The sequence below is a fragment of the Kogia breviceps genome, chromosome 5 (genome assembly GCF_026419965.1).
Source record: "Kogia breviceps isolate mKogBre1 chromosome 5, mKogBre1 haplotype 1, whole genome shotgun sequence".
Lineage (NCBI taxonomy): Eukaryota > Metazoa > Chordata > Mammalia > Artiodactyla > Physeteridae > Kogia > Kogia breviceps.
This window is the reverse complement of record NC_081314.1, coordinates 66,458,479-66,482,377: the sequence shown is the minus strand read 5'-3', so window position 1 is coordinate 66,482,377 and position 23,899 is coordinate 66,458,479. Positions and strand designations below refer to the sequence as shown.

Genomic DNA, 23,899 nt, shown 5'->3' with positions numbered 1-23,899 from the left:
CCATGATGCTGCCCTACACAACCCTCACACTCAAAAGTGTTTATTGAAGCATATTTTGGAGGGAATGTAGGCAACTTGGAGAACCCCCACTCACCCTTCTCCTCATAAGGCCTCTTCAGACTCTCCTGCAATTTTGTTAGCTCAACAATGCAACAGTCACAAAGGCAAGGTGATGCTCCCTGAGAAAAATTAGCCAGGTGATCTCCAGTATCACTTCTACCACCTACCAGCTGTGTGGCCTTGGGCAACACACTCAACTCTTTGAATTCTCTATTTCCTCCTCTGTACAAATGGCAATATTAATACCTACTTAAAATATATTCATTAAAAAATAAAATTTATTCGTCAAACAAAATAATGGATGGGAAATTGTCTAGTACAGATCTTGGTACCTACTAGGTATCTGAAAAATATTTTCTTTCTCTCTCTCTCCTTCCCTTCTTTCTCTCCTTTTGCCAGAGTTTGTGCTAGGTGCTGCTGGAAATAAAAACACACGGATGACCTAGAACCTGCCCTTGAGATGCTTGACCATAGTACAAGGCAGTACAGTGTTCTGCTAGAGGGGCAAGTGAGTTGCCTAGTAGAGCCCAGAGGAGGGAGGAATTGATTCCATGTTGGGCAGTTGAAGAAACCATGAAGGAGGAAGTGGCTTTTCAGAAAGAACTTCATGAATAGGTAGGATTTCTCCACTTCTTTTCCCTTCACTTCTCTTCCATTCCCCTTCTTCCTTCTTAACCAAGTATCGACCCAGAATTTAAAATGTCCAGAGGCAGGGAAGGCTCAAAGCACAGTCTGATTAAGACTCTGGCTCTGTGTCTTTCTGGTCCTTCGGGTTGGCTCTCCCTCTTGTATTGGCTTTGTCCTATGGTGGATGGATACCAGAGAGCCACCCAGTGTCTCCTGCAAACACAATTCCCAGAAAAATGTCACATGTGCAAACAAATGTTTGCATACAATGTAGAGGTTCATAAACTCTCTGGAGCATCCATTGGTCCCAGATCTAACAACTCTGAATGAAGGAAACAGCCCTGTGTAGATAAAGTGATGGCCATGATACTCATTCTTCCTTCCTTTTGAGGTAAACTTAAAAGGGGAGTTCTCAGTTGTAATTAGGAATAGCTATCCTGAGTCCTTTCTTTAAAAGTGGGGCCCCAGAGTCAGACTTGCTTGGGTGAGGAAAGCAGGATTTTAGCAGGTAGTGATGAGGGACAAAGGTAGTCCTGGCTGAGGAAATGGTGTGAGCATAGAAAGGCACTCTGACAGGTGAGCTTAGGGCTATTTGGAGAAGGTGAGTAGACAGGTGTGACTCCATCAGGGAGAGTCCCAGTGCTGACTTAGAGCCACACTGGGCACAGCTTGAGGGGTAGGAGTGGACTTTCTCAGTCCAGGCAGTGGAATCACGGAACTATCCTAGCTGTAACTCTACACATTCCATGTGATTATTTGATTCCTGCTTGCCCCCGCACTGGTCTACCTTCTCCTATGAGCACAGGCACTGTGTCTCTTTCTGCTCACCTCTGTACCCCCAGCCCTGGTTGAGGGCCTATGATCTAACAATGCTCAATACATATTAGGGAAAAGAACAGGTGGATGAATGGTTTCTGAGAGGGGAGAGACACGTCTGGGTCACTGTTGTTCACATGTGTGAGCTTTGGTACTTGATTTTATTCTCCTTCCTTGTTCCCTTCTTTGCTCATCGGTGGTTATCACACAGGGGTAGCAAGTGGCATCTTATCAGCCAGGCCTTCCTCGGTCTGGACAGATCAGACCATCTGAGTTTTCCAGTGAAGTGTGCAAATGACCCTCGGCATCTGCCAAGCCCTTGTCCCGTGCACACACTATTTGACCGGAGGCAACTTGAAATAATGTAAAACCATGCATTTTGGGACTGAGAAAGACTATTTCCAATTTTAGCTTTACCTCTCATTGTAAGTCTCTGAGGAAATTACCTCACTTCTCTGAATCCGTTCCTCATCTATAAAAGAGCAATGATAATAAATATCTACTTTATAGTATTGTTGTATTAAATGAGCTGGTTAGGCTGGCACATAGTATGTGCTCTTTTTTTTTTTTACATTTTATTTCATTTTCTCATTGTGTACTTGAAAAATCACAAGAAAGTATTTATTTTATTTTTTCCTGATTTTAAAAGCAACTTCATGCTCAGTGTAGAAAACTTGGTCTGTACAGCAAGAAAACTTGGTCTGTTTTTAGCAAGGTCTAAAAAACAAATTACTGTAATAACTTTATCTACAAAACTCTATTGAGATAACCACTATTAGCATTTTGATGTATTCCCTTCTAGTATTTTCTCTACTTGTGAGAAATGTCATTTATTTTAAATAGATAATTCCTCCACATGGCAACAAATTGGAGGGGGTACAAAAAGGTAAACAGTGAAAAGTAATTATCCCTCTCTACCCTCACTCCGCCCACCAGTTCCACTTCCCAGAGGCAACCTTGTTACCAGGTTCTTAGGTGGCCTCCCAGAGACAGTCTACATATTTAGAAAATCTCTTTGATTTTCATATCATCTTTCTCTCAGGCAAAAGCTGGCAAGGCGTACCTGCTGTTTTGCTCTGGAGGCTGCCAACTAAGTGAGTTCCCTTTCAGCCCTCATGATGTCTCTGTGGGCAGAGCCACAGAGGGATCTGATTACAGCTTCTGAGGGCTCAGCGAGCCTTGGTCTCGGTTTTATATTTTTACTCTTTGAACTGAAAATCTGCAAACAACTAAACAGGTGTTAGATTTCTCAGTCTCAACTGTTTCCTCAGTTGCTCATGCGAGGAGCAGATCTGCAGGCCGTTGGGGCCAGCACACAGGGTGGTCTGAGGCAGAATTTAGGCTTTCTCCAACACTGACCATCAGGTCAGCGTTTTCTGAATTGACAATTGAAAAGTGTGGTCTGACAGGGTAAGATAATATTTTGCAATTGGGATTGATCCCCCCATATTAGGGACATGTGCCCCCTAGAATGCTCTGGAGTGAAGAACAAAGCCTAAGTCAATATGGTCCACCCTAAGACCAGTCCTGTCCCCTCCCTTCAGGCCCCATAAGCCCACCACCACCAGCTCCTGTCATTAGAGTTTCTCCTCTGCAGGCTGCACCCTCCCACTTGGTCAGCTCTGCCCATCTGTACTCTCAGTAGGCCCCGTCTTCAGACCAGCCCTCCCCAACAGGCCCTGTCCCCTCAGCCCCCTCTTTCCATCCTTCTTCTAACTGATCAAACCAAGAACATTGAGAACTTGACCCTCTAAAGGGCACAGTGGACAAGGAGGGAAGGTAGGAAGTTAAACTCTTTCAAAGCTAAGCTCCAGAGAGCAGCAACTAGAATGGACAGGTGCATTTGAGACATCTCATCTGTAAAATGAATATTAAATAATATGATGAATCCAAAAGGGTTTTATAAGCTGTAAAGTGCTATATACACATACGGGACTCATATTCTTATGAAGATGATGATAATTTAAAAATAAGTCATGGAAGCCAATCAATTTTACAAATTAATTTTTTATTACAAAAGTGTGACTTATTCATTTTAGAAGATTTTTAAAGTATATAAATAAACAAAATAAGAAAAAAAAAATCTCGGAACTTCCCTGGCAGTCCAGTGGTTAAGACTGCATGCTTCCAATGAAGGGGGCACAGGTTTGATCTCTGGTCGGGGAACTGAGATCCCACATGCTTCCCTGCTCAGCCAAATAAATAAATAAAAGAGAAAAGGGAAAAAAAGAAAAAAAAATCTCATAGTGTTATTACAGAGTGTGGTGCCTTGTATTATTTATACAGTATATTCCAGCTATTCCTATGGGACCTGTTTCTGCGGGAGGATTATTGTTGCCTTAACAACAAATTTTGCCCCGTGACTTACTCTGGCCAGTTAAGTGTGAGTGGAAATGGCATGTGCCACCTCTGAGCAAAAGTTTTAAGAGCCTTTGTGTGGTTTGCCATCTTTTTTCTCCTTCTGTCACAAAACTGGCATGTCAAGAGCTTTTCCATCATCCTTGGTCTTGGACTGAAGAGCCCTGTGAGCCCTGTAATGTGAGTGAGAAATAACATTTATTATTGTGAGCCCGTGAGATTTGAGGGTTGTTTGTTACTGCAGCATACTTTGTCCCAAGATACCTGATACACAGAGATAACAACTGTTAATATTTTGGTTTATATCCTTCAGTCTTTTTTTATGCCTATATTCAATATATATTTTTCTTTATAAAAAGAGAATCATAATGTATGTATGATTTTGTGAAGTGCCTTCTCATTTCAACTGAAAATATTTCAGTATATAGCTCCAAAAGATGAGTTTTCTTTAAGCATAACCACAACACGATTACCACACTTAGAATTAATAATAATTGCTTCATATCACCAAATGTTGGTCACTGTAAACATTTCTCTTCTAAGATTTTGTTTAAATCAGAGATCCAAATAAGCTGCATACTTTGTAGTAGGTTGATATATCTTTTAAATCTCTTTTCGTGCTTCAGCTCTCCCTCCCTGCCCCACCCCCCCTTTTCTCTTTCCCCTTTTGATGTATTTGTTGAAGAAACTGAACTGGTTGCTCTGTAGAGTTTCCCACAGTCTGGGTTTTGCTGATTGTATTCGCATGGTATCATTTTAACATGTTCCTCTTTCCCCTATGTTTCCTGTGAATTGCTGATTAAATCTAGACACGATCAAGATTCAGTGAATGGATTTTTCAACTCAATACATTATGAACATTTTCCATGTCATTTAATATTCTTCTACAACATGATTTCTTAATGACCATAGAGCTGTCAAAAATATGAATGTATTTTCATTTATTTAGCTAGTCCTCTATTACGGGTCACTTAGGTTGTTTCTAAATTTTTGCTACTACACACAATTCACTGATAAACCTCCTTGTGGACTAGTCATTTTCTGGCCTGATTTGCTGCCCTTCTGTTCTCCTAGTTCCTGCGGATGGTGGATGCCTGTGCGAGCTTCCTCACAGAAGCCTTGAACCCAGAAAACTGTGTTGGAATACTGAGGCTGGCAGACACACATTCCTTGGACACTCTAAAGAAGCAGGTTCAAAGTTACATCATCCAGAACTTTGTGCAGATTCTGAACTCCGAAGAGTTCCTTGAACTTCCTGTGGATACTCTGTACCACATCTTGAAGAGCGATGACCTTTATGTGACAGAAGAGTCTCAGGTGTTTGAGACTGTGATGAGCTGGGTCAGGCACAAACAGTCAGAACGACTCTGCTTGCTCCCCTATGTCCTGGAGAATGTGCGCTTGCCGCTTCTGGACCCATGGTACTTTGTGGAGATGGTGGAAGCGGATCCTCTCATCAGGCAATGCCCAGAGGTCTTCCCGCTGCTACAGGAAGCCAGGATGTACCACCTTTCTGGCAATGAGGTGAGTTGATGATGAGAGATGTCGTATATAACCAGCGAAGTGAAGGAATTAGCAGACCTCGCAGAGATACAGGTGAGACTGGTTCACAAATCATTAGGGCATCAAGAAGTAGATGCTATAGATGTTTATAGTTTGAGTCAGGCAGTTCCAGAAGCCCTGGATTTCTGATCTGTAAAATGCTGATAATACTACAGGTAGACAGCTACTGAGAGAATTAAGTGAGGTCTGGAAATCACCCAACACCATGCCTGGCACATCCTTCCTCTTTCTGGTTGTATAAGGGCGGGAGTTTGGTGGGGGAGACACACACATGGAGGGAATGTTCCCTGTCCAGTCGCCATTCCACAGGGCTGCTGCTTTCCCAGTTTGTCCACTCTGGGGAAACCTTGAGACTCTTACATCTCCCCTGACATTACATAGGTTCAGACTCTCAATATTTCCTTCCTGAACCTCTGAGAATTCCTCAAAACTCAGCTTTCTGCCCCCAAGCTGGCCGCCCTGCAATGCATTCATCAGCTGGATGATCTAAAACTCAAGCCTAATCATTTCACTCCTGGGCTTAGCCTCTTCCCTGGCTCCCCACCACTTTCAGGATAAAGCCCACACTTCTGCCTAAACTCTCTGAGCCTGGCCTCCTGCTCGCTGCTCTAGTGTCATCTGCAACCTCTCTCTCCTGCTACAGTCTGAGTGCACTTCTTGTAATTCCCCAAAGTGGACGTGCTTTTTCGGCCTTCATGCTAATGCAGGTGCTGCTCAAATGACTTTTTCCTGTTCGTCATCTAGTTCACTTCTGCTCCAGCTTCAAAACTCAGTTTAAGCATCACCTTCTCCAGAGGCCTCTGTCAGTCTCATAGCACTGGAGCATTGCTCTATCATAGCACCATCCACAGCATGTTAACCATTGAATTCCTCATCTGTAAATATCTCTAGACAGGGAGGTTGTTACGGTAGGAAATATGTCTTATTGGACTTTTCATCCAGACCTTAGGAGTCCTTGGTATATAGCAAGGGATTCGTTAATGTTTGTTGAATGAATAAATGGGTACTAAGATGGTGAATAAACATATCATTTGTATCTACCCGGTTCTCCTTAACAATTCCTGAAGAAATGTTATATTCAGAACTTTATAAAGACAAGAATAGGCTTAGTGGAGAGGAACAAAATAATCATTAAGTAATGATAGAGGGACAGTTTGTTACGTTTGTACACATGAACAGCCACACGTATATCACCATACAATGGTTCTGAGGTTGGCTACCAAGTCTTCTTCATTAGGCCATTGGTAGAAATATTAGCCAAAATAGTTTAGGAATTGTCTTTCAGAGACCTCTTGGGAGCCCTTTCTTTTCTGTCTGTCCTTTTCTAGTTCTGTGTTGTCCTCAGATCCATTGTCACTTATTCACTCTGCAAACACATCCTTAAATGTTTGGTAGAATTTATCAGTGATGCTATCAGAACCAGGAGGAATTATTTGTGTATATAGAAGGTTTTAAACTTCAAACTACAAATTGTATTTCTTTAATAGCTATATAGATACCGGAGGCTATTCACATTATCTATTTCTTCTAGAATGAGCTTTGGTAGTTTGTATATTTCAAAGAATTTTCCATTTCATAGAAGTTGCTGAATTGATTGGCATAAAGTTGTTCACAGTAGTCCCTTATTATCCTTTTTAACATCTGTAGAATTTTAGTGATGTCATAGCACTCATTCCAGATATTGGTAATTTGTGTCTCCTTTTTTCTCCTGATCAGTCTGGTTAGAGGTTTATCAATTTTATTGATTTTCTCAAAGAACCAGCTTCTAGTTTCACTTGACTTTCTCTACTGTCTTTATATTTTCTATTCCATTTATTTCTACCTTAATCTTGACTACTTCCTTCTGCTTACTTCATGTTGAATTTTCTCTTCCTTTTCTAGTTTTTTAGGGTGGAAATAAAGGTCACTAACTTGAGATTTTTTTTTCTAATATTGTCATTAGTGCTATAATTTCATATGCTATACTTTCATTCTTCACAAATAAATCCTGAACACCAACTATATGCCAGACATGGCACCAAGCACCACAAAACAGTCTCTACCTTACTAAACTTATGGTCTTTCAGAGAAGACAGGACACTAAGCAAATGAAGGGTGATGAGCAGACTGATAGAGGAAGACCAGATAACCACAAGGGTCCTATGCTGGATATGTGGGTCACTGGCAGGTGGCTCAGCACTGAGAAAGCCCTCATATTCCTGAAGACAAGATCAATCTCTGCAACTTCTCTCAGTTCAGCATTTAAAGTACAGTCTTAGGGCTTCCCTGGTGGCGCAGTCGTTAAGAATCCACCTGCCAATGCAGGAGACATGGGTTCGAGCCCTGGTCCGGGAAGATCCCACATGCTGCGGAGCAACTAAGCCCATGCACCACAACTACTGAGCCCACAAGCCACAAGGACTGAAGCCTGCGCGTCTAGAGCTTGTGCTCCGCAACAAGAGAAGCCACTGCAATGAGAAGCCTGTGCACTGCAACCAAGAGTAGCCTCTGCTCACCACAACTAGAGAAAGCCTGCGCACAGCAACAAAGACCCAACACAGCCAAAAGTAAATTAAATAAAATAAATAATTTTTTTAAAAAAACTTAAAAAAAACACCCAAAGTACAGGGTCTTGATCAACTGTACTTCCAACATTCTTGCTATTTTTGTTTCATGCTTCCCATTTCCTAACTCCCTGAAATGCAGGTGATAAAGGCTTTCCTCTTATATAAAATGTCACCACTATGTCTTCTGCAAAACTGCTGCTATGAAATATCTTCTCTGCCTTTTGTATTTGCAATGGGGTGGGGGTGGGGGAGTGGGATTTGGATTTAGGAGGAGAGAGAATTCTGATAACTAGAAAATGTCAAGAACTTGAGCTCCCTGTCAGGCAGATCTGGGCTTTAATCTTGACTGCACAATTTACCTACAGTGTGACCTTGGGCAAGCTACTTAGCTGCTGTAAAGCTCAGTCCTTGTAACATGGGGAAGAAAATATCTACCAACTGATAGAATGGTTTTGAGAATTAAATAAGATAATGAATGAGATGTGCTAGCACAGTGTCTGGCACATGATAAGTACCCCAGAAATAAAGACTGTTCCTATTCTCACTCAGTTCCTTTATGGTACTCTGTCTCCCACAATCAAGTGTTTTCTTTCTCTGAGGCTAAAATCTCTCTTTTCATTGCGTCCTAGTTTTTTTTCTGCCTTATTGTCCCAAATCCTGCTCAGGACATTTTCTCATCCTCATTTTTTTTTTTTTTTTGCAATACGCGGGCCTCTCACGGTTGTGGCCTCTGCCGTTGCGGAGCACAGGCTCCGGACGCGCAGGCTCAGCGGCCATGGCTCACGGGCCCAGCTGCTCCGCGGCAAGTGGGATCTTCCCGGACCGGGGCACGAACCCACGTCCCCTGCATCGGCAGGCGGACTCTTAACCACTGCGCCACCAGGGAAGCCCTCTCATCCTCGTTTTATAGTCTAGGTAACTGAACCAACAAAACATTGTGATATCTGAGTTGTGTCTCATTGCTAGTTGATTCCCTGAAACTCCCAGCCTTCTCGCTACTTGTGTGATCTTGGCTTTATTCCTAATGACACTAGTGTAAGCCTGGAGGATACTCTGTGAACACATTTCTCCTCCTAACCTTCCTTTTCCAAACTTTAACCTTGCTTATCCTATCATTATCTCTCCATTTTAACCTTGTCCCTCCTCAGAGCTCATGAAGGTGGTAACAGAAGGAAGTTTTAGAGCCCTAAAAGCAAATGTCAACTTACATTTGATTTAGAGTACTAGCTGGTACCTTCATTGGGAGAGGTCTTTGGGGGCAGAGAAAGTTACCCCTTCATTTCATTGCCTCCTAAGTTTCCAGGGACCAACTTGATCTATACCAAAGGCTGCTCTGATATGTGTGCTGTCAGGAGGACCTACTCCTGAGGGCAGCGGGGCAGAAGCTCACCCTGAGGAGCTTTATCCAAGCAGTTTGGTCACTTCTGTTTGGTCCTCTCAGATAGGTTCTTTGGAATGAGTAGTCAGTAAGGGGAAACTTTTTTGCTCTACTTCTAACAATCTGAAAATAAACTGTGTAGGCCTGATTGTTGCGTGTGATTCTTTGGCAAACACTTACTTCCCTGTGTCTGCAACAAACTTGCCCATCTCTGACTTCAGATTGGCATTTGTCATGCCTTTGGGGTTAATATTTTGCAAAGTGTAGCTAAACTTACAATTTGGTAATGGTGCCACCATCTGGCAGTCCTGTGGTTCCGCGTTACAAGGCAGGTCTCAATACCCAGCCAGTCCCATCAACTAGATGATTGTATTAGTTATCTATTGCTGTGCAACAAATTATCCCCAAACAGCTGTTTAAAACAACAAACATTTATTATCTCACAGTTCGCAGGAATCTGGGAGTGATTCAGCTGGGTGATTCTGGCGCAGGGTCTCCTCTGAAGTTGCAGTCCAGCTATTGGCTGGGGCTGCAGTTAGTCATCTCAAAGCTCCAAGGGGGCTGGAGGATCCATTTGCAAGTTCCCTCGCAGGATTGTTGACAGGCATCACTTTCTTGCTGGCTGTTGGCTGGAAGCCTCAGCTTCTTGCTACTTGGGCCTCTCCATAGCAGCTGTCTTCCTTTAGAGCAAATGACCCAAGAAAGACTGAGAGAGCTATCAAGATGGAAGCTGTAGTGCCTTCATAACCTAATTTCAGAAGTGGTATACCAACACTATTGTAGTCTATTGGCATAGAGATCAACCTAGGAACAATGTGGAGGGAACAACATAGATGTAAATACCAGGAGGTGGGGATTGCTGGGGGCCATTGTGGAAGCTGGTTACCACAATGATCTAGACTGGAAAAAAAATCTTTATCAGGTCCTGGGTTAACTAACTTGCCCATTCATTCATTCAGCCAACATTTATGGAAACCCACAAGCTCCAGGCACTGTTCTTGGTGCTTGAGGATCCATTGGAGAAAAGGGCTATCCCTGCCATCAGGGACATTAGAATAAATTACATGAGGGTGAAAAGTGCCGTGATAGGGAAATTCAGGACTGTGGGAACAGGTGTGGAAAGGCAAGAATGGCTTCCTGGAGGAAAGAACAAAATGACACAGAAAATAATGTCAAGTGGCTTACAGGGTAAGTGGTTGGGAAGGTAGTGTGGGAAATCCAGGACAGATACTTTGGGGAGATCCAGGCAGCAGGCAGGAATGCAGGGTTCAGTCAGTGAGAGCAGAGTCTTCCACAGGCCAGGACTCAGGACCAGGATGCCAGCCCTGGGAGTCAGGAGTAAGATCATGGCAGATTTGGTCCCCTGCTAGTCAGCAGGCTGTTGATGCAGGAGAGCAGACACTGTGAATAAGATGGGGGGCTTCAGAGAGGAGGCTGAGGCTTGGCTCTCAGAACCAGAGTAAGGGTCACAGGGAACCAATTCTGAGACGCTAGTGCTGTCCTCTAAGCATTGCCCTATAATCCCTAAATCCTCCCTGCAAGAGGACCAGATTGGTGCTAGAGGTTGTACCTCAGCTGTGGGAAGGAAGGTGTAGAGGCTGGAGAGAGAAATCTCAGATTGGCCAAGTTCGTCTTTGGTGCCAACTCATTGCTCATCCTCTCCTACCAGCTTGGTATTCTCATAGTGCCTCCAAGTTCTCGGGACCACCCCTTCCACCCTTATCCCAGCTGGCCTTTCCCCTGTCAGTGCCCTCAGTCTCAGACCATTGCCCAGGATTTATCCTGCCACACCCCCCCACACTCCTTTCTGCTGACCATAAAGGAGAGCCCTGCCACAGACATTATGGCCATGGTCTGGCCTCAATAACTGAGGATGCAGAATTTACTGTATCTGATTATTGGCCCAGAAAAACAAAGTCTCTTCTGGGAAAGTAGATGTTGGGTGTTGGCTGATCTGATTACGTGTGACTATTGATTGGATTCACCACTTGTGGACTCAGGTAAACTGTTTGTCACCATCTGTGGGCAAGATTGAAGTTCCATAATCCATATTAGGTCAGCTTAACCTTGTAGGAAAGAGTAGCTGCTTTGGCCATGTGGGAAATAGGCGCTGCTGCCTCTCTGTCTCCCATCAGTACCCCTGTAGAACCTTCCCCATCAAGCCCAGGGATGGCTGGAACCAGGAGGAGGGCAGCTCTCCCTTTTCATTAATTACATCAATATGACATCTCCCACCACTCCTACTGCCGTGATTAGCTATGGAGGGCCATGCGTGTGCCAGGCGCTCTCCTCAGCTCTCTACATCACAACCTCATGAATGCTCACAATGGCATGGTAGCATAGGAATGATCACAGGCATTTACAGAGATTGTGTTGCTTCTCCAAGGTCACATGGCCATCGGTGGCGGAACCAGGATGGAACTCTGATGTATTTGACTCCAAACCTCTGCTCTTTCAGCTGGGTTCAAATATCTGTGGTACGGATTTCTTTGCTTGTTCAAGGCTCTGAAGGGTCATATGCTTGATGACGGGACCCAGTCTCCCAACCTCCTTGGACACACCCTTGCTCCCTTTTGGTTCTTCTCTCCTAAGTCTCTGGATGCTCTTATGTGCCCTCAGGACTTCTCTTCCAGAAAAGGCCTGCTAGCGAGCAAAGTCTGGGATATCATCAAGAAGCTGAAACCAGGGGGGAGTGGAAGCTGGCCAGAAATGAAATTCCAGGATTCAGTGCTTCTGACCAAGCAAGAGGGAAGAGGCAGGAAAGTGCATTTGATGGTAGACAGACCTGAACTTCTTAAAAAGTAGCAAAATCTACAACCGATAACCTTTATTGAGTACCTACTATACATCAGGCCCTGGGCCAAGCACACTAAATATATTATCTCATTTAATCCTCATGACAAACCTATGAGGTTGTTACCACTAAAATTTCCATTATACAGAAGAAAAACCTGAGGCTCAGGGAGGTGAAGTCACATGGTCCTATGGTAGCAGAGTTGGGAATTGGGCTCTGCTCCTCTGGCTCCATAGCCTGAGCTCTGAACCACTGTGCCATTCTGCCTTTTTGTACTCCCATCGGTTTTCCAGATCATTTCGGAGCGCACCAAGCCCAGGATGCATGAGTTCCAATCTGAGGTGTTCATGATCATCGGTGGCTGCACGAAAGATGAACGGTTTGTGGCGGAGGTAACCTGCCTGGATCCCCTGAGGCGCAGCCGCCTGGAGGTGGCCAAGCTCCCCATGACAGAGCACGAGCTGGACAGTGAGAATAAGAAGTGGGTGGAGTTTGCATGCGTGACATTAAAAAATGAGGTCTACATCTCAGGTAAGCAGAAGCCACGTGATGCCAAAGCCAGCCCCCAAGGCACTACATGTTTTCCTGAGTGAGAGACAGGCAACCATCCAAGAATTATTACTGTGGATGGCACTGATCTAGCACTAAGTGGGTCAGGATATGGAAACCAGGCACTCAGAGGGTCTTATCGTGGAGGGGGAATAATTACTGAGTGAACCCTAATCCTTGATCAGTATTGTAGTAGGAACTGGGGGAGCCGGCAGATAGGACTTCCTTCATGGAAAAGGAAGAAGGAAAGTGATACTAGAGTTTACTCGGTGTCTGCTATAGGCATAGGACACTGAGCTAGCCACTGGGAATACAGTAATGAATAAAAATGTCTGCTCTTTCCCCCAAATCTGACCTCTCCCCTCAAGTTTATTAGTTCTTACTTTTACATGCTCCAATAGCATCCAGTACTTTTTCATTTCTTACTTCTAAGGTGTTTGCTTAATTGTTTATAACTGCTCTATGCCTGTTTCCCATTAGTTCTTAAATTCCATGAATCAACACTGTATTCCCAATACCTAGCGCTGTGTCTGGCCATAGTAAATGCTCAATAAATATTTATTAAATGATGTAATCTCTACCATCTTTACAGCATAGTAGATGAATTTACTCTTTGGTAGCAATTAATTATTGCCTCTCACATCAACTCTATAAGGTAGGTGATTTTAATCTCCGGATTACAAATGGAGAAAACTGAGGCTCAGAAAGGTATGGAACTTACCTAAAGTCACACAGTGGTAAGTGTCAGGCAGGATTCCAATCCATGTTCTCTGAGTCTCATGCTCTCCCATGACATCAAAAGCCACCTAGCTCTTCTTGCAGTACCAAGGGAAAAGACAAACATCCCTTCCCTTCTCTTGGAGGTTTTCTTTAATCTGAACTTGTTTTGGAAAGAGCTTATTCCCAGAGCTGGTCTCCTCCAAGATAAAGGGCAGGTCAGCTCTTCTTTGAGTCTATTAATACCACAGACTAGGGTTTAGCTTTCTTTAATCTTACAGAAACATTTTTTAAAAAAATACTTATTTATTTATTTGGCTGTGCCGGGTCTTAGTTGCTGCATGTGGGCTCCTTAGTTGTGGCATGAGAACTGTTAGTCGCGGCATGCATGTGGAATCCAGTTCCCCGGCCAGGGACTGAACCCAGAACCCCTGCACTGGGAGCACAGAATCTTAGCCACTGAGCCACCAAGGAAGTCCCCAGAAACATTTTTTAATTGTTGTAGAAGATTTCAGCAATACAGGGAGTGTAAAGTAAAATATGGCAGTTTCTCTGTGCCGTTACAATCCTACATGTTTTCATTTTTTCTTTTACAAAAATGGTTTTGTATTGTCTTAGAGTAAGTAATGCCAGCTGCTGTAACAAACCCTAAATCTCAGTGAATCACCACAGTAGTATGTGTGGGTTGGGGGAGAGCACCTGCTCCACTCAGTCATTCAGGGACCTAGGCTCCTTCCGTATCATGATGAGGCTGTTTCCAGACGTGACCTTCAAGCCTGATGCATTTCGGGAAGAGAGAGAAACCCATCAAGTTGAGAAGACACACCTGCTCACAACAGCCTCGGCCTGGACATGAGGCATCAGTTCTGCTCACATTCTATTGGCAAGAACCAGCCGCATGCCCTCCCTGCACCCTCGCCCCCCATGCAGCGGGGCTGGGAAATGTAGTTTAGCCGTGTGCCCAGGAGGAAAAGACAGGTTTGGTAATCATGGTCAGTCTTTGCCACATACACTACACATAGTGTTTTATTCTACAACTTGTCTTTTGTCCATCTTCAATTTGTTGTTTTCTTTTTAAAAATGATACAGGCTGCTAACACATATATATGGAATCTAAAAAAAAAAAATGGTCATGAAGAACCTAGGGGCAAGATGGGAATAAAGACACAGACCTACTAGAGCATGGACTTGAGGATGGGGGAGGGGGAAGGGTAATCTGGGACGAAGTGAGAGAGTGGCATGGACATATATACACTACCAAATGTAAAACAGACAGCTAGTGGGAAGCAGCCACATAGCACAGAGAGATCAGCTCGGTGATTTGTGACCACCTAGAGGGGTGGGATAGGGAGGGTGGGAGGAAGGGAGATGCAAGAGGGAGGGGATATGGGGACATATGTATATGTATAACTGATTCACTTTGTTATAAAGCAGAAACTAACACACCATTGTAAAGCAATTATACTCCAATAAAGGTGTTAAAAAAATAAAAATGATACAGGCAATACATGAAAGCATGCTTGTTGTACTAAATCAACAGAAATGTGTACTCAACTAACAATCTGTTCTGAACATCATTACATGTTGGTATAATTGATCTACTATATGTTAAGCAATGTAATACATGTAAAGTACAGCACAATCCCAAGCACGTGGTGAGAGCTCAGCAGTGTTAGTCATCATTATAATTACTGTGAGGATTGTTATTACTGCTCATTTCACCAGCTTCAGGGCTGTCTATTGAATGAATGAACCATAATTTTTTTCAGCTTTTATTTTCCCACTGAAAGAAATACCGCAATAGGCATTTTCATACACATATATTTATGAACTTGTGCTGATATATGGAGAGATTCCTGGAAGTGGTCATAAGATGTGTAAATTCAGAATTTTTGTAGATATTGCTAAGTTGTCCTCCAGAACGTTTGTACCAATTTACAGTTCAACCAATGATGAATGTCAGTGCCCATTTTCTACATCCTTGTTAACATTTTTTACTATCGATTACTTTTTTAATAGACTTGAGTGTGCAAATTTACACTCTTAGATAATTAATGAGGTTGAATATATTTTCATCTATTTATTAGCTAAACGTATCTGTTTTTAAAAAATGATCTGTTCCTACCCTTTGTTTTTCTATTGGTTGTCTTTTCCTTATTAATTTTTTGGAGTTCTTATTATGTATCCTTTGCTATTTGTATTACAAATACTTTCTCCCAGACAGTGGTTGTCTTTTAACTTTGATTTATATTTTATATAGTAACTTTCTTTTCTATATGTTCTAGGTTTCTTGTCATGCTTAGAAAGCCCCTCCCCACCCCAAGATCATTAACATCTTCTCCTATATATTCTCCAGTTACTTCTATAGCATTTACATTTAAATTTTATTTTAATTATAATGTGAAATAGGGATCTAAATTTTTCTCTAAACAGATAGCCAATTGTTCTAATGCCATTTATTTAATCTCTATATCTTTTAGTCTGTTTCTGTACCTTGTTTTTGGTTGATCAGTTTGTCTTATACTAGTAGCACATTATTTTTATTATCATAGCTTTTTAGTATATTTCAATATTTGCTAGGGAGAGCTCTCTCATTCTTTCTTCTTTTTCAAAAGTTTCTTAGAAATGTTGCCAAATCTACTCTTCCAAATGAAGCTTAGAATGGTCACTTCATGTCCTGAAATCCATGAAAAGCCCTGAAGGCACCTAATATATAGGTTAACTTGGGGAGGGTTGACATCTTTGCAATAACCTGTCTTATCATCTGTGCACATGATATGCCTGCCCAGTTAATCAGGTCTTCTTTTACATCCTGAAGTAAAAACTTGTCATTTTTTTCCCTTTTTAATAGTGTTTGCATACATTTCTTTGAAAGTGTATAGTTATTTTATAATTTTGGACACTACCTGAATGGGATCAATATCACAGTGTTTTGAATAGAGACCTCTAAAAGGTATACAACCCCCCTCCCCCAGAATGGTTAAACTATATGAACAAAAAGATAACAGGAGAGGACGAAGCTCAGTCTCCCTAGCAGCCAGGGGAAACCAAACTATGACATCATTTTTCTCTCTCAGGCTGTAAAACAAAACAAACCAACCAAAAAAACCTTCCTAATATCCGCTGTGGGTGGGGTATGGGGAAAAGTCAACCAGGACAGCTTTGGAAGGTTGATTGGTAGCACCTGTAAAAATTCAAGGTGGGCACGCCGTTGACCTAGGAATCCCACTTCTGTGCTCCACCCTTGATAAACACTTACCTTGACACAGAGCGTCATTAATGATATTCATTTCCACACTAGTGCACATTTTAGTCTGAAAGGTACATCCTTTGTTTTAGGTAGTTGGTAGTACTCTGTGCTGATGGGGAAATGGAAACACAAAGTCATTAAAATATTTTATTAAAGTCACCAAAAAAGTCAGTTCTCTTTTGTCTTGGTCTCTCTCCTTACCTGAATTACATATTTTCTATTTATTGAGTTGTCTTGAAAAAATTTTTTACCAGCTCACTCTCAAATGATCTGTTGTGAGCATCTCATTCTGTTCCAATAGAAATTGTTTCAAATTAGGACAAACCTCACTTATGTTTTTATATGGATCAGAGATATGAACCAAGAGAATTTTGTAAGATTTTGTGGTGATTTTTCCCAGGTTTGTATTTGTTTGAATAAATAAGCAAACATAGAACTTAAGCTGCTTTCTCATTTGCCCGCTGGTCAAGGCCCTACTCTCCCCACCTGCAATCGTCCAACTTTACCTGTCCTGCCTGACTTCCTGCCCCTGAGCCTTACAAACACTGGAGTCCAGGCTCCTGTTGGTCCCCACTCGCCTAGGCAGACTTGGGTACTACTCCCCTGAAGCCTTCTCTGGACCTAGCTCACGCAGCCTCCTCTTCTCTGAATTCTCACACCACAGAGGTGACACATGGCACAGCCCAGTGCATGATCCACCCCAGGCTTACACTGTGTCTCCCTGTCTCCCTGTGCAGGCTCTGTCCCGGCAACCACACTGCATATGCACCTTCATGATTTCTTTTGTCCAGGGGGATGGGGAGGATGTTGGTGCTCGTCTGGGGGTTTAACACTTCTGGGCCAGTGGGAAATTATGGGAGAAGCTGCATTTCTGACATATCAGTGGTTTCTTAAATGCTCTATATGTCTCCTAGGTGGCAAAGAAACACAGCACGATGTTTGGAAATATAATTCTTCAATCAACAAGTGGATTCAAATTGAGTATTTAAACATAGGCCGCTGGAGGCATAAGATGGTGGTGCTTGGGGGCAAGGTCTATGTGATCGGAGGTTTCGATGGCTTGCAGAGGATCAACAACGTGGAGACCTATGACCCCTTCCACAACTGCTGGTCAGAGGTATAGATTATTTCTATGAGTAACTCTGTATTATTGCTTCAAAGCTTAAAAAAAAAAAAGAGGTATCTGCCAATGTAGGTATATGGCTTTCTGATCTCTCTGCTCCCACTGAGAACACTTTTGGTGGCTCTGAGCGTCCCTCCTCATAGGAGCCATCGAGTCAGCATTGCTGATCAGGTCACGGAAATGATTTCCTTCCAGGTGGGGGAGCTCTGTGTGGGTACCTGTCCTATCCTGGCCAGAACCCCCGATGTAGACAGGAGGCTTGATCCTGTCTTGGTCTGCATGTCTTGGCCTAGAGTCTCTGTCTCCTCCGATGCCATCTGCCCTTGTCTTCTCCACACTGGGCACACCAGGATCTCTTGACTACACTGTTTGTTGAATCCAGAGTCATTTGGTAGTATTTAGAAGTCAGCCCTTATTTATTTACCTATTACTGATGAACCATTTGCATGCCTTCAAACAAGACTTCAGCAATGCAATCTCAGGTATATATCATACTCAAGACAAGGCAAAGCATTGCTCATCGATGGGCATAAAGTTTCCGTTATGCAAGATGAACCAGCTCTGGAGATCTGCCATACAACATTGTGCCTATAGATAACAATACTGTATTTTACACTTTAAAATGTGTTAAGAGGGTAGATCTCATGTTAAGTATCCTTACCCCTGCCCAACACACACACAAAGGTAAGGTGACCTCACTTCCCATATTTCCAGATTATTCCCAATTTCAAATTTTCTTTCTCCTTATCAGATTATATGTCAGAGCATGTTCCAGCTTTGGGGTGTGTGAAATGTGGTCATCACAGGCACAAGCAAAGGTAGACAGGTCATGATGGCATCCAGCCAAGATCTGTTAACCTGAAAAGAACTTTATAGGGAGCCCTTAACATTTATAAGACTGTGCCCAAGACCTTCTCAGTTTAAGTCCCATCACATGGGACTTGCTCCATGACCCAAGAGGGTTATGTTAATGGGTAAGAGGCTCTTAAAAGTCCCCTTTAGTGCCCTGGGGTTCACAGGATGGAAACACAAGTCTGGCTTAACCCTCAGATCTGTATGTTGCCCCAGAGTGGGAGAATATGCTTACCTGTGGCCACCTGAAACCCTTATACCAGCTTTTCTTCCTAGCTATAAGCACCAACGACAATGCCTGGCACATAGTAGGCACTCAGTAAATATTTTTTGAATAAAGGAGCACATGAATAAATATGAATATGCATGTCTGAGAAAGCATTCTCCTCCAACATTGGCTGGTTTCATCTGTATAAACACTTATTCCTGTACACCCCTCCTGCCCTGAGAACTGGACTCTGGAAGAAACAGGCTAGAAACATCTGGAGCCTGGCAGGAGGGTGGGAAATGTATGCTTTGATCCTCTCTGTGTCTCAGGGGATTCAGGCCCACAGGCCTTGTGACTTCAGGCAAAGGATTCCTAGGCTTGTGTCCCCTGGCTCCTGGCCTGTGTCCTGTGAGCCACTGAAGCAATCTGGGCAGTGTCACTGACAGCTTCTCCCGGTGCCCTGTGTCTCTGCAGGCTGCGCCCCTCCTTATCCATGTCAGTTCCTTCGCAGCCACCAGCCATAAGAAGAAGCTCTACGTGATTGGGGGAGGCCCCAATGGGAAACTGGCCACGGACAAGACTCAGTGTTATGACCCTTCAACCAATAAGTGGAATTTAAAGTCAACCATGCCAGTAGAGGCTAAATGCATCAATGCAGTGAGTTTCCGGGACCGTATCTATGTGGTTGGTAAGTGAGCAAATGGCTTCTTATTTAAGTGTAGGGTCCCCTATACCTGCAGCCCTGCAGGTAGATCGCATGAGGCCCTCCTGGGAATTCTTGAGTTCCTGGGTGATGTGGGTGGGGTTGAAAAGAAGAGAAGATGGGATTGATCCAGGCCTCGGTGGAATTTACCTTGCAGTTCTGGAGACAGAAACAGCCCCCATTTAGGAGACATACAAGACAGATGGACAATGGGGCCCAGGGGAGGAGCAAGAAATTGCTTTGGGAACAAAGTGTGTTGTAAGCATTAGCAATGCACAGAAATTGAAATATTCACCATATAAGTGCCCAATAAATGGTAGCTATCTTTATTTCTTATTTTGTGTTCATGGGAATTTTATTCTTCCGACTTGCTTTGGGGGTTCTGAAAGGTTGCATTTAGCTGGAAGGAAAGCCTGACTAGCCAGACCACAGTTGGCATGTAATTGTTGAGGGTGATGGACCTCAACCCTGACTACTCATTAGAGTCATCTATGGAGCTTTTTCCAAGAATATGGGTAGCTGGGGCTTGTGCAGACCAATAATATCAGAATGAGAAGGAGGACGCTGGCCACAGTGTCAGGTGTTTTTAATGTGCAGGTGATTTTAATGTACAGCCAGGATTGAGAACTACTGATCAAGGAAATACCAAAAATAAATAACTTCAGCAAATAAGAGCTAATCAGAGAAGGCTTCCTGAATGCAAAATATGGGAACAGATTAAGGCAAAACCCCTTCTCTCCCTTGCTTCAGGTTTCCTGTGTCTTTATGGTCAGACTCATGATTCTGCCCCCAAAGGTCTAATCTCAAGATGGGTAACGTGGGCTGGGGTCCCAGGTCATGCTCAGTCTAGAGATGTCACCACCTCTGGTCACTGCCGTGTATATCAATACAATGCAAGACTTCTATGCACCAGGCCTTCTGCCAGGTGCTTTATGTGCACGGTCCTTCTGATTTCTTATCACCACCGTGGTCTTGGTGCTCATGGTTACAGATCCAAAAGTCGCAGAGCTGGGATTATGAGCCGGGCCCATCTGATGCACCAGGTGGTATTTCTTCCAGGAAGCAGTCGTATGGTACATTTTGGCAGCCATGTGAAGCCAGGTGTCCTTCAGAACCTGAATAGCACCTGGCTGCAGAGTTTAAAGGGATATGAAGTGTTTCCAGCATGAGACTTGCTGCCCCTAGTTATCCTTTCTGGCTTTCTGGAGAGCCATGAATTTCCTCTTTCTATTGGCAAGATGGTAGACTTGACCTAACCAGGAGTAGGAGTTCAGTGGTTAACGGGGAAGAAAACCAGAAAAACAGTGAGATGCCCACGGTGTTTCCTTTCCTCTTCAGGAGGGGCCATGAGAGCGCTGTACGCCTACAGCCCTCTGGAGGACAGCTGGTGCCTGGTGACCCAGCTCAGCCACGAGAGGGCCAGCTGTGGCATCGCGCCCTGCAACAACCGGCTCTACATCACTGGGGGGCGGGACGAGAAGAACGAGGTCATCGCCACGGTGCTGTGCTGGGACCCCGAGGCCCAGAAACTGACGGAGGAGTGCGTCCTGCCCCGGGGGGTGTCGCACCACGGCAGTGTCACCATCAGAAAGTCGTACACCCACATACGGAGGATCGTACCTGGAGCTGTGTCGGTCTGACTGAGGGTGCGCAGAGGGCGGAGCCACGCGGGGAGCCCTCCTCCCTCTCCCCCCCCACCACCCCGCATCGGTCCCTCTAAAGCAGCTATCGGGGCTTGAGTTACAGGCCGTGCACACATCAGGGGCTCACCGCGGCTCCCCATGGCGGCTCCTTGGAAATCACAGCTTTGGGACTTGAGACCAGCCAGGACTGTCTGTGAGACCTACCTCAGGAGGAAAGAAGAGTAATACTTGACATTCAAGACACACCTGTCCCATGCCAGGTTCGATACAGGGCACTTTTGTATACCAATGCCTTTAACCGTCAAATGACCTGGTGACTGGATTTTATTACTCCCATTCTACAGGTGAGGAAACCGAGTTTAAGAGAGGCTAAGTGATTTGCCCCAGGTCAATCAGATTACAAGTTAGCTAAACCAGGAGTCTAAACCCAGGTCTTCCAATTTCAAAGTTAGTGTAGGTTCTGTCATGTTGTCTATCTCAGAACATGAAAAAAAAACAAAACAAAACAGCTCATTTTTGTTCTGACAAGTTTGCTAAAGGATTCACTCAGCAAGGCAGGGAAATAAAGGTGCTTCTTTTTTTCTTTTCTTTTTTCCCTTATATTTAAACCATTTGGGATCTTTGGTGTGGAAACCTTGGGGCCCTTGTCAAGAGCATCTCATAGGTTGTTGCATCTGACAGTTCTGGGGAGGTGGGTCTGGGAAGACCTGTTTGCTATGAAAAATGTAGAAGACTTCTGTTCTCCCCCATCAGAAGCCTCTATTTTTTATGATCACAGGAGGCCCACTGTGGACTGGAACTGTCATTGCTGGACAGAGCTGTACCTTCAGCCACAGCCCAGTGCCCTAGCCTCTTAATGTCCAACAGCTGTACTGCAATGTAGAAAAGGTTTTTGCGGAGACTCAGAATACCGTTTTTGTTTTTCCGTGGGGGGGAGGGTTGTTTTTGTTTTTGTTTCTTCAGTGTAAACATCCTTACATTGCTGGCCACTGTTGAATGACTGGCTCTTCTTGACAGCATACTTTCTACTTTTTAGACAGTGATTTGGGTCCATGTCCCTGTGACCCCACCCTCCTGGAACCTTTGTTTTCAGGATCCTTTTAATTCCTTCTATTTGGTTTTTGGATCAGCTTGGCATAGTTTTGACTCAAAGAACAGCATCTGTTCTTCACTCTAAGAGATGGAGCTTTCATATGAGCTCACTGGAAATTCCTTCTAATCCCCAAATTGGGGACACAGATTAAGAGATCCTGTTTCATATGCTGTACTTAAAAAGCAATAACAGGGGCTTTCCTGGTGGCACAGTGGTTAAGAATCCGCCTGCCAATGCAGGGGACGTGGGTTCGAGCCCTGGTCCGGAGACACCGCACATGCCGCGGAGCAGCTAAGCCCGTGTGCCACAACTACTGAAGCCCGTGCACGTAGAGCCTGTGCTCTGCAACGAGAAGCCACCGCAATGAGAAGCCCGTGCACTGCAATGAAGAGTAGCCCCCGCTCGCCCCAACTAGAGGAAAAATCCCATGCGCAGCAACGAAGACCCAACGCAGCCAAAAAAAACCAACAACAACAGCAACAACAGTGGTAACAACATAGTAACTGCATTACTTAATGTCCTTTATTTTCATCATATGATTTCAAATCTCTTTATAGAGTTTTATTTCATGTCAGATGTGCCATTTTGTGCTTGCACTTCTTAGCAGTTTGGGAAGGTATTACAGTTGATAGTGAATTTAACTTTCATAGAAAAGTTATGGTTAGAAGGAGGTACAGTTCAAAGCATATAAAAAGACTTGGAAAATTACAACTGAGATTTCTATTTACACTGAGATCATTGAGGATAAATATAAATGCATGTTGGTGTTCGAAAAGCTCTGTGCCTTAGAGTTCAGCTCCTTGCTGTGAAAAGTGCAATGAGAAAATACAAACATATTTGTGGGAATTTAGAACACATACCTCACTCACAAACACTGATAACCTTAATGAAGCTCTCAACTGAAACAATTTAATCTACTTCAATTCAGCAAACATTCCAAGAAATTTTTGTTTGGCAAGCCTTGGAGACTCCAAAGAGCAAGACCAATCCCCACCCTAGAAACACTCGATAAACAGGTAAACAGGCCACTTGGTCAATATTATAGTTTTTCTTTTCATCAGGTTAGAGAAAATGAGACGTATGTGAAGTTGTGAGGTTGCATCCAGGTCTTTATTGCCCTTCCAAGTGATCTCCTTGGGAAGTTGTGCTCTTCGGTCAATGATGTGGCCTTTGTTTACATATTTGTTTTTCTTTGAGATCCCCTTCAGAAACCACTTCTGGGCTATAGGAGATATCAGTCGGATTTCAAAGACAACTTCAGGAAAGAACTTTCAAAGAGGAAGTTCAATGACAGCATCATTGGCAACGCAGACAGCCTCCCCTCAGAAAGAGTGTGCTCCTTGTCCTGGTGGTCCTTTGATAACAGCAATTGGAAAATTTTGAGCCCAAATTTTCAGCAGGTTAACCCTATGCTGGGAAACTGAGGATTTAGGATCTCTGTGTTATAAATCTGGTTCTCAGTGCAAAGGTTCTCAATAACGGCATGGATTGGCAGACAGATACACCTACTAAGAAGATCCAGAGTTCTGCACTTGAAGCTGCCAGTCGGTAACTTTTAGGGACGTAAAGAATTTCAAGTCATTTTTGGGAAACTTTATATCATCGGGATTTAAGTCTCT

General features: G+C 43.7%; 1 protein-coding gene across 2 annotated transcripts in view; it reads left to right on the top strand.

Annotated features, from left to right (window-relative positions):
* Positions 1 to 21,398, top strand: part of KLHL6 (kelch like family member 6) — a 52,538-nt gene extending 31,140 nt beyond the window's left edge. For both annotated transcript variants that reach the window (XM_059064539.2, XM_067035337.1), the window contains exons 3-7: positions 4,936 to 5,385; positions 12,436 to 12,673; positions 17,573 to 17,775; positions 19,316 to 19,529; positions 20,883 to 21,398. In XM_059064539.2, coding sequence (XP_058920522.1) covers positions 4,936 to 5,385; positions 12,436 to 12,673; positions 17,573 to 17,775; positions 19,316 to 19,529; positions 20,883 to 21,184 — 1,407 coding nt within the window. In that variant the 3' untranslated portion in view covers positions 21,185 to 21,398. The remainder of the gene's footprint in view (positions 1 to 4,935; positions 5,386 to 12,435; positions 12,674 to 17,572; positions 17,776 to 19,315; positions 19,530 to 20,882) is intronic.
* The last annotated feature ends 2,501 nt before the right edge of the window (positions 21,399 to 23,899 follow it).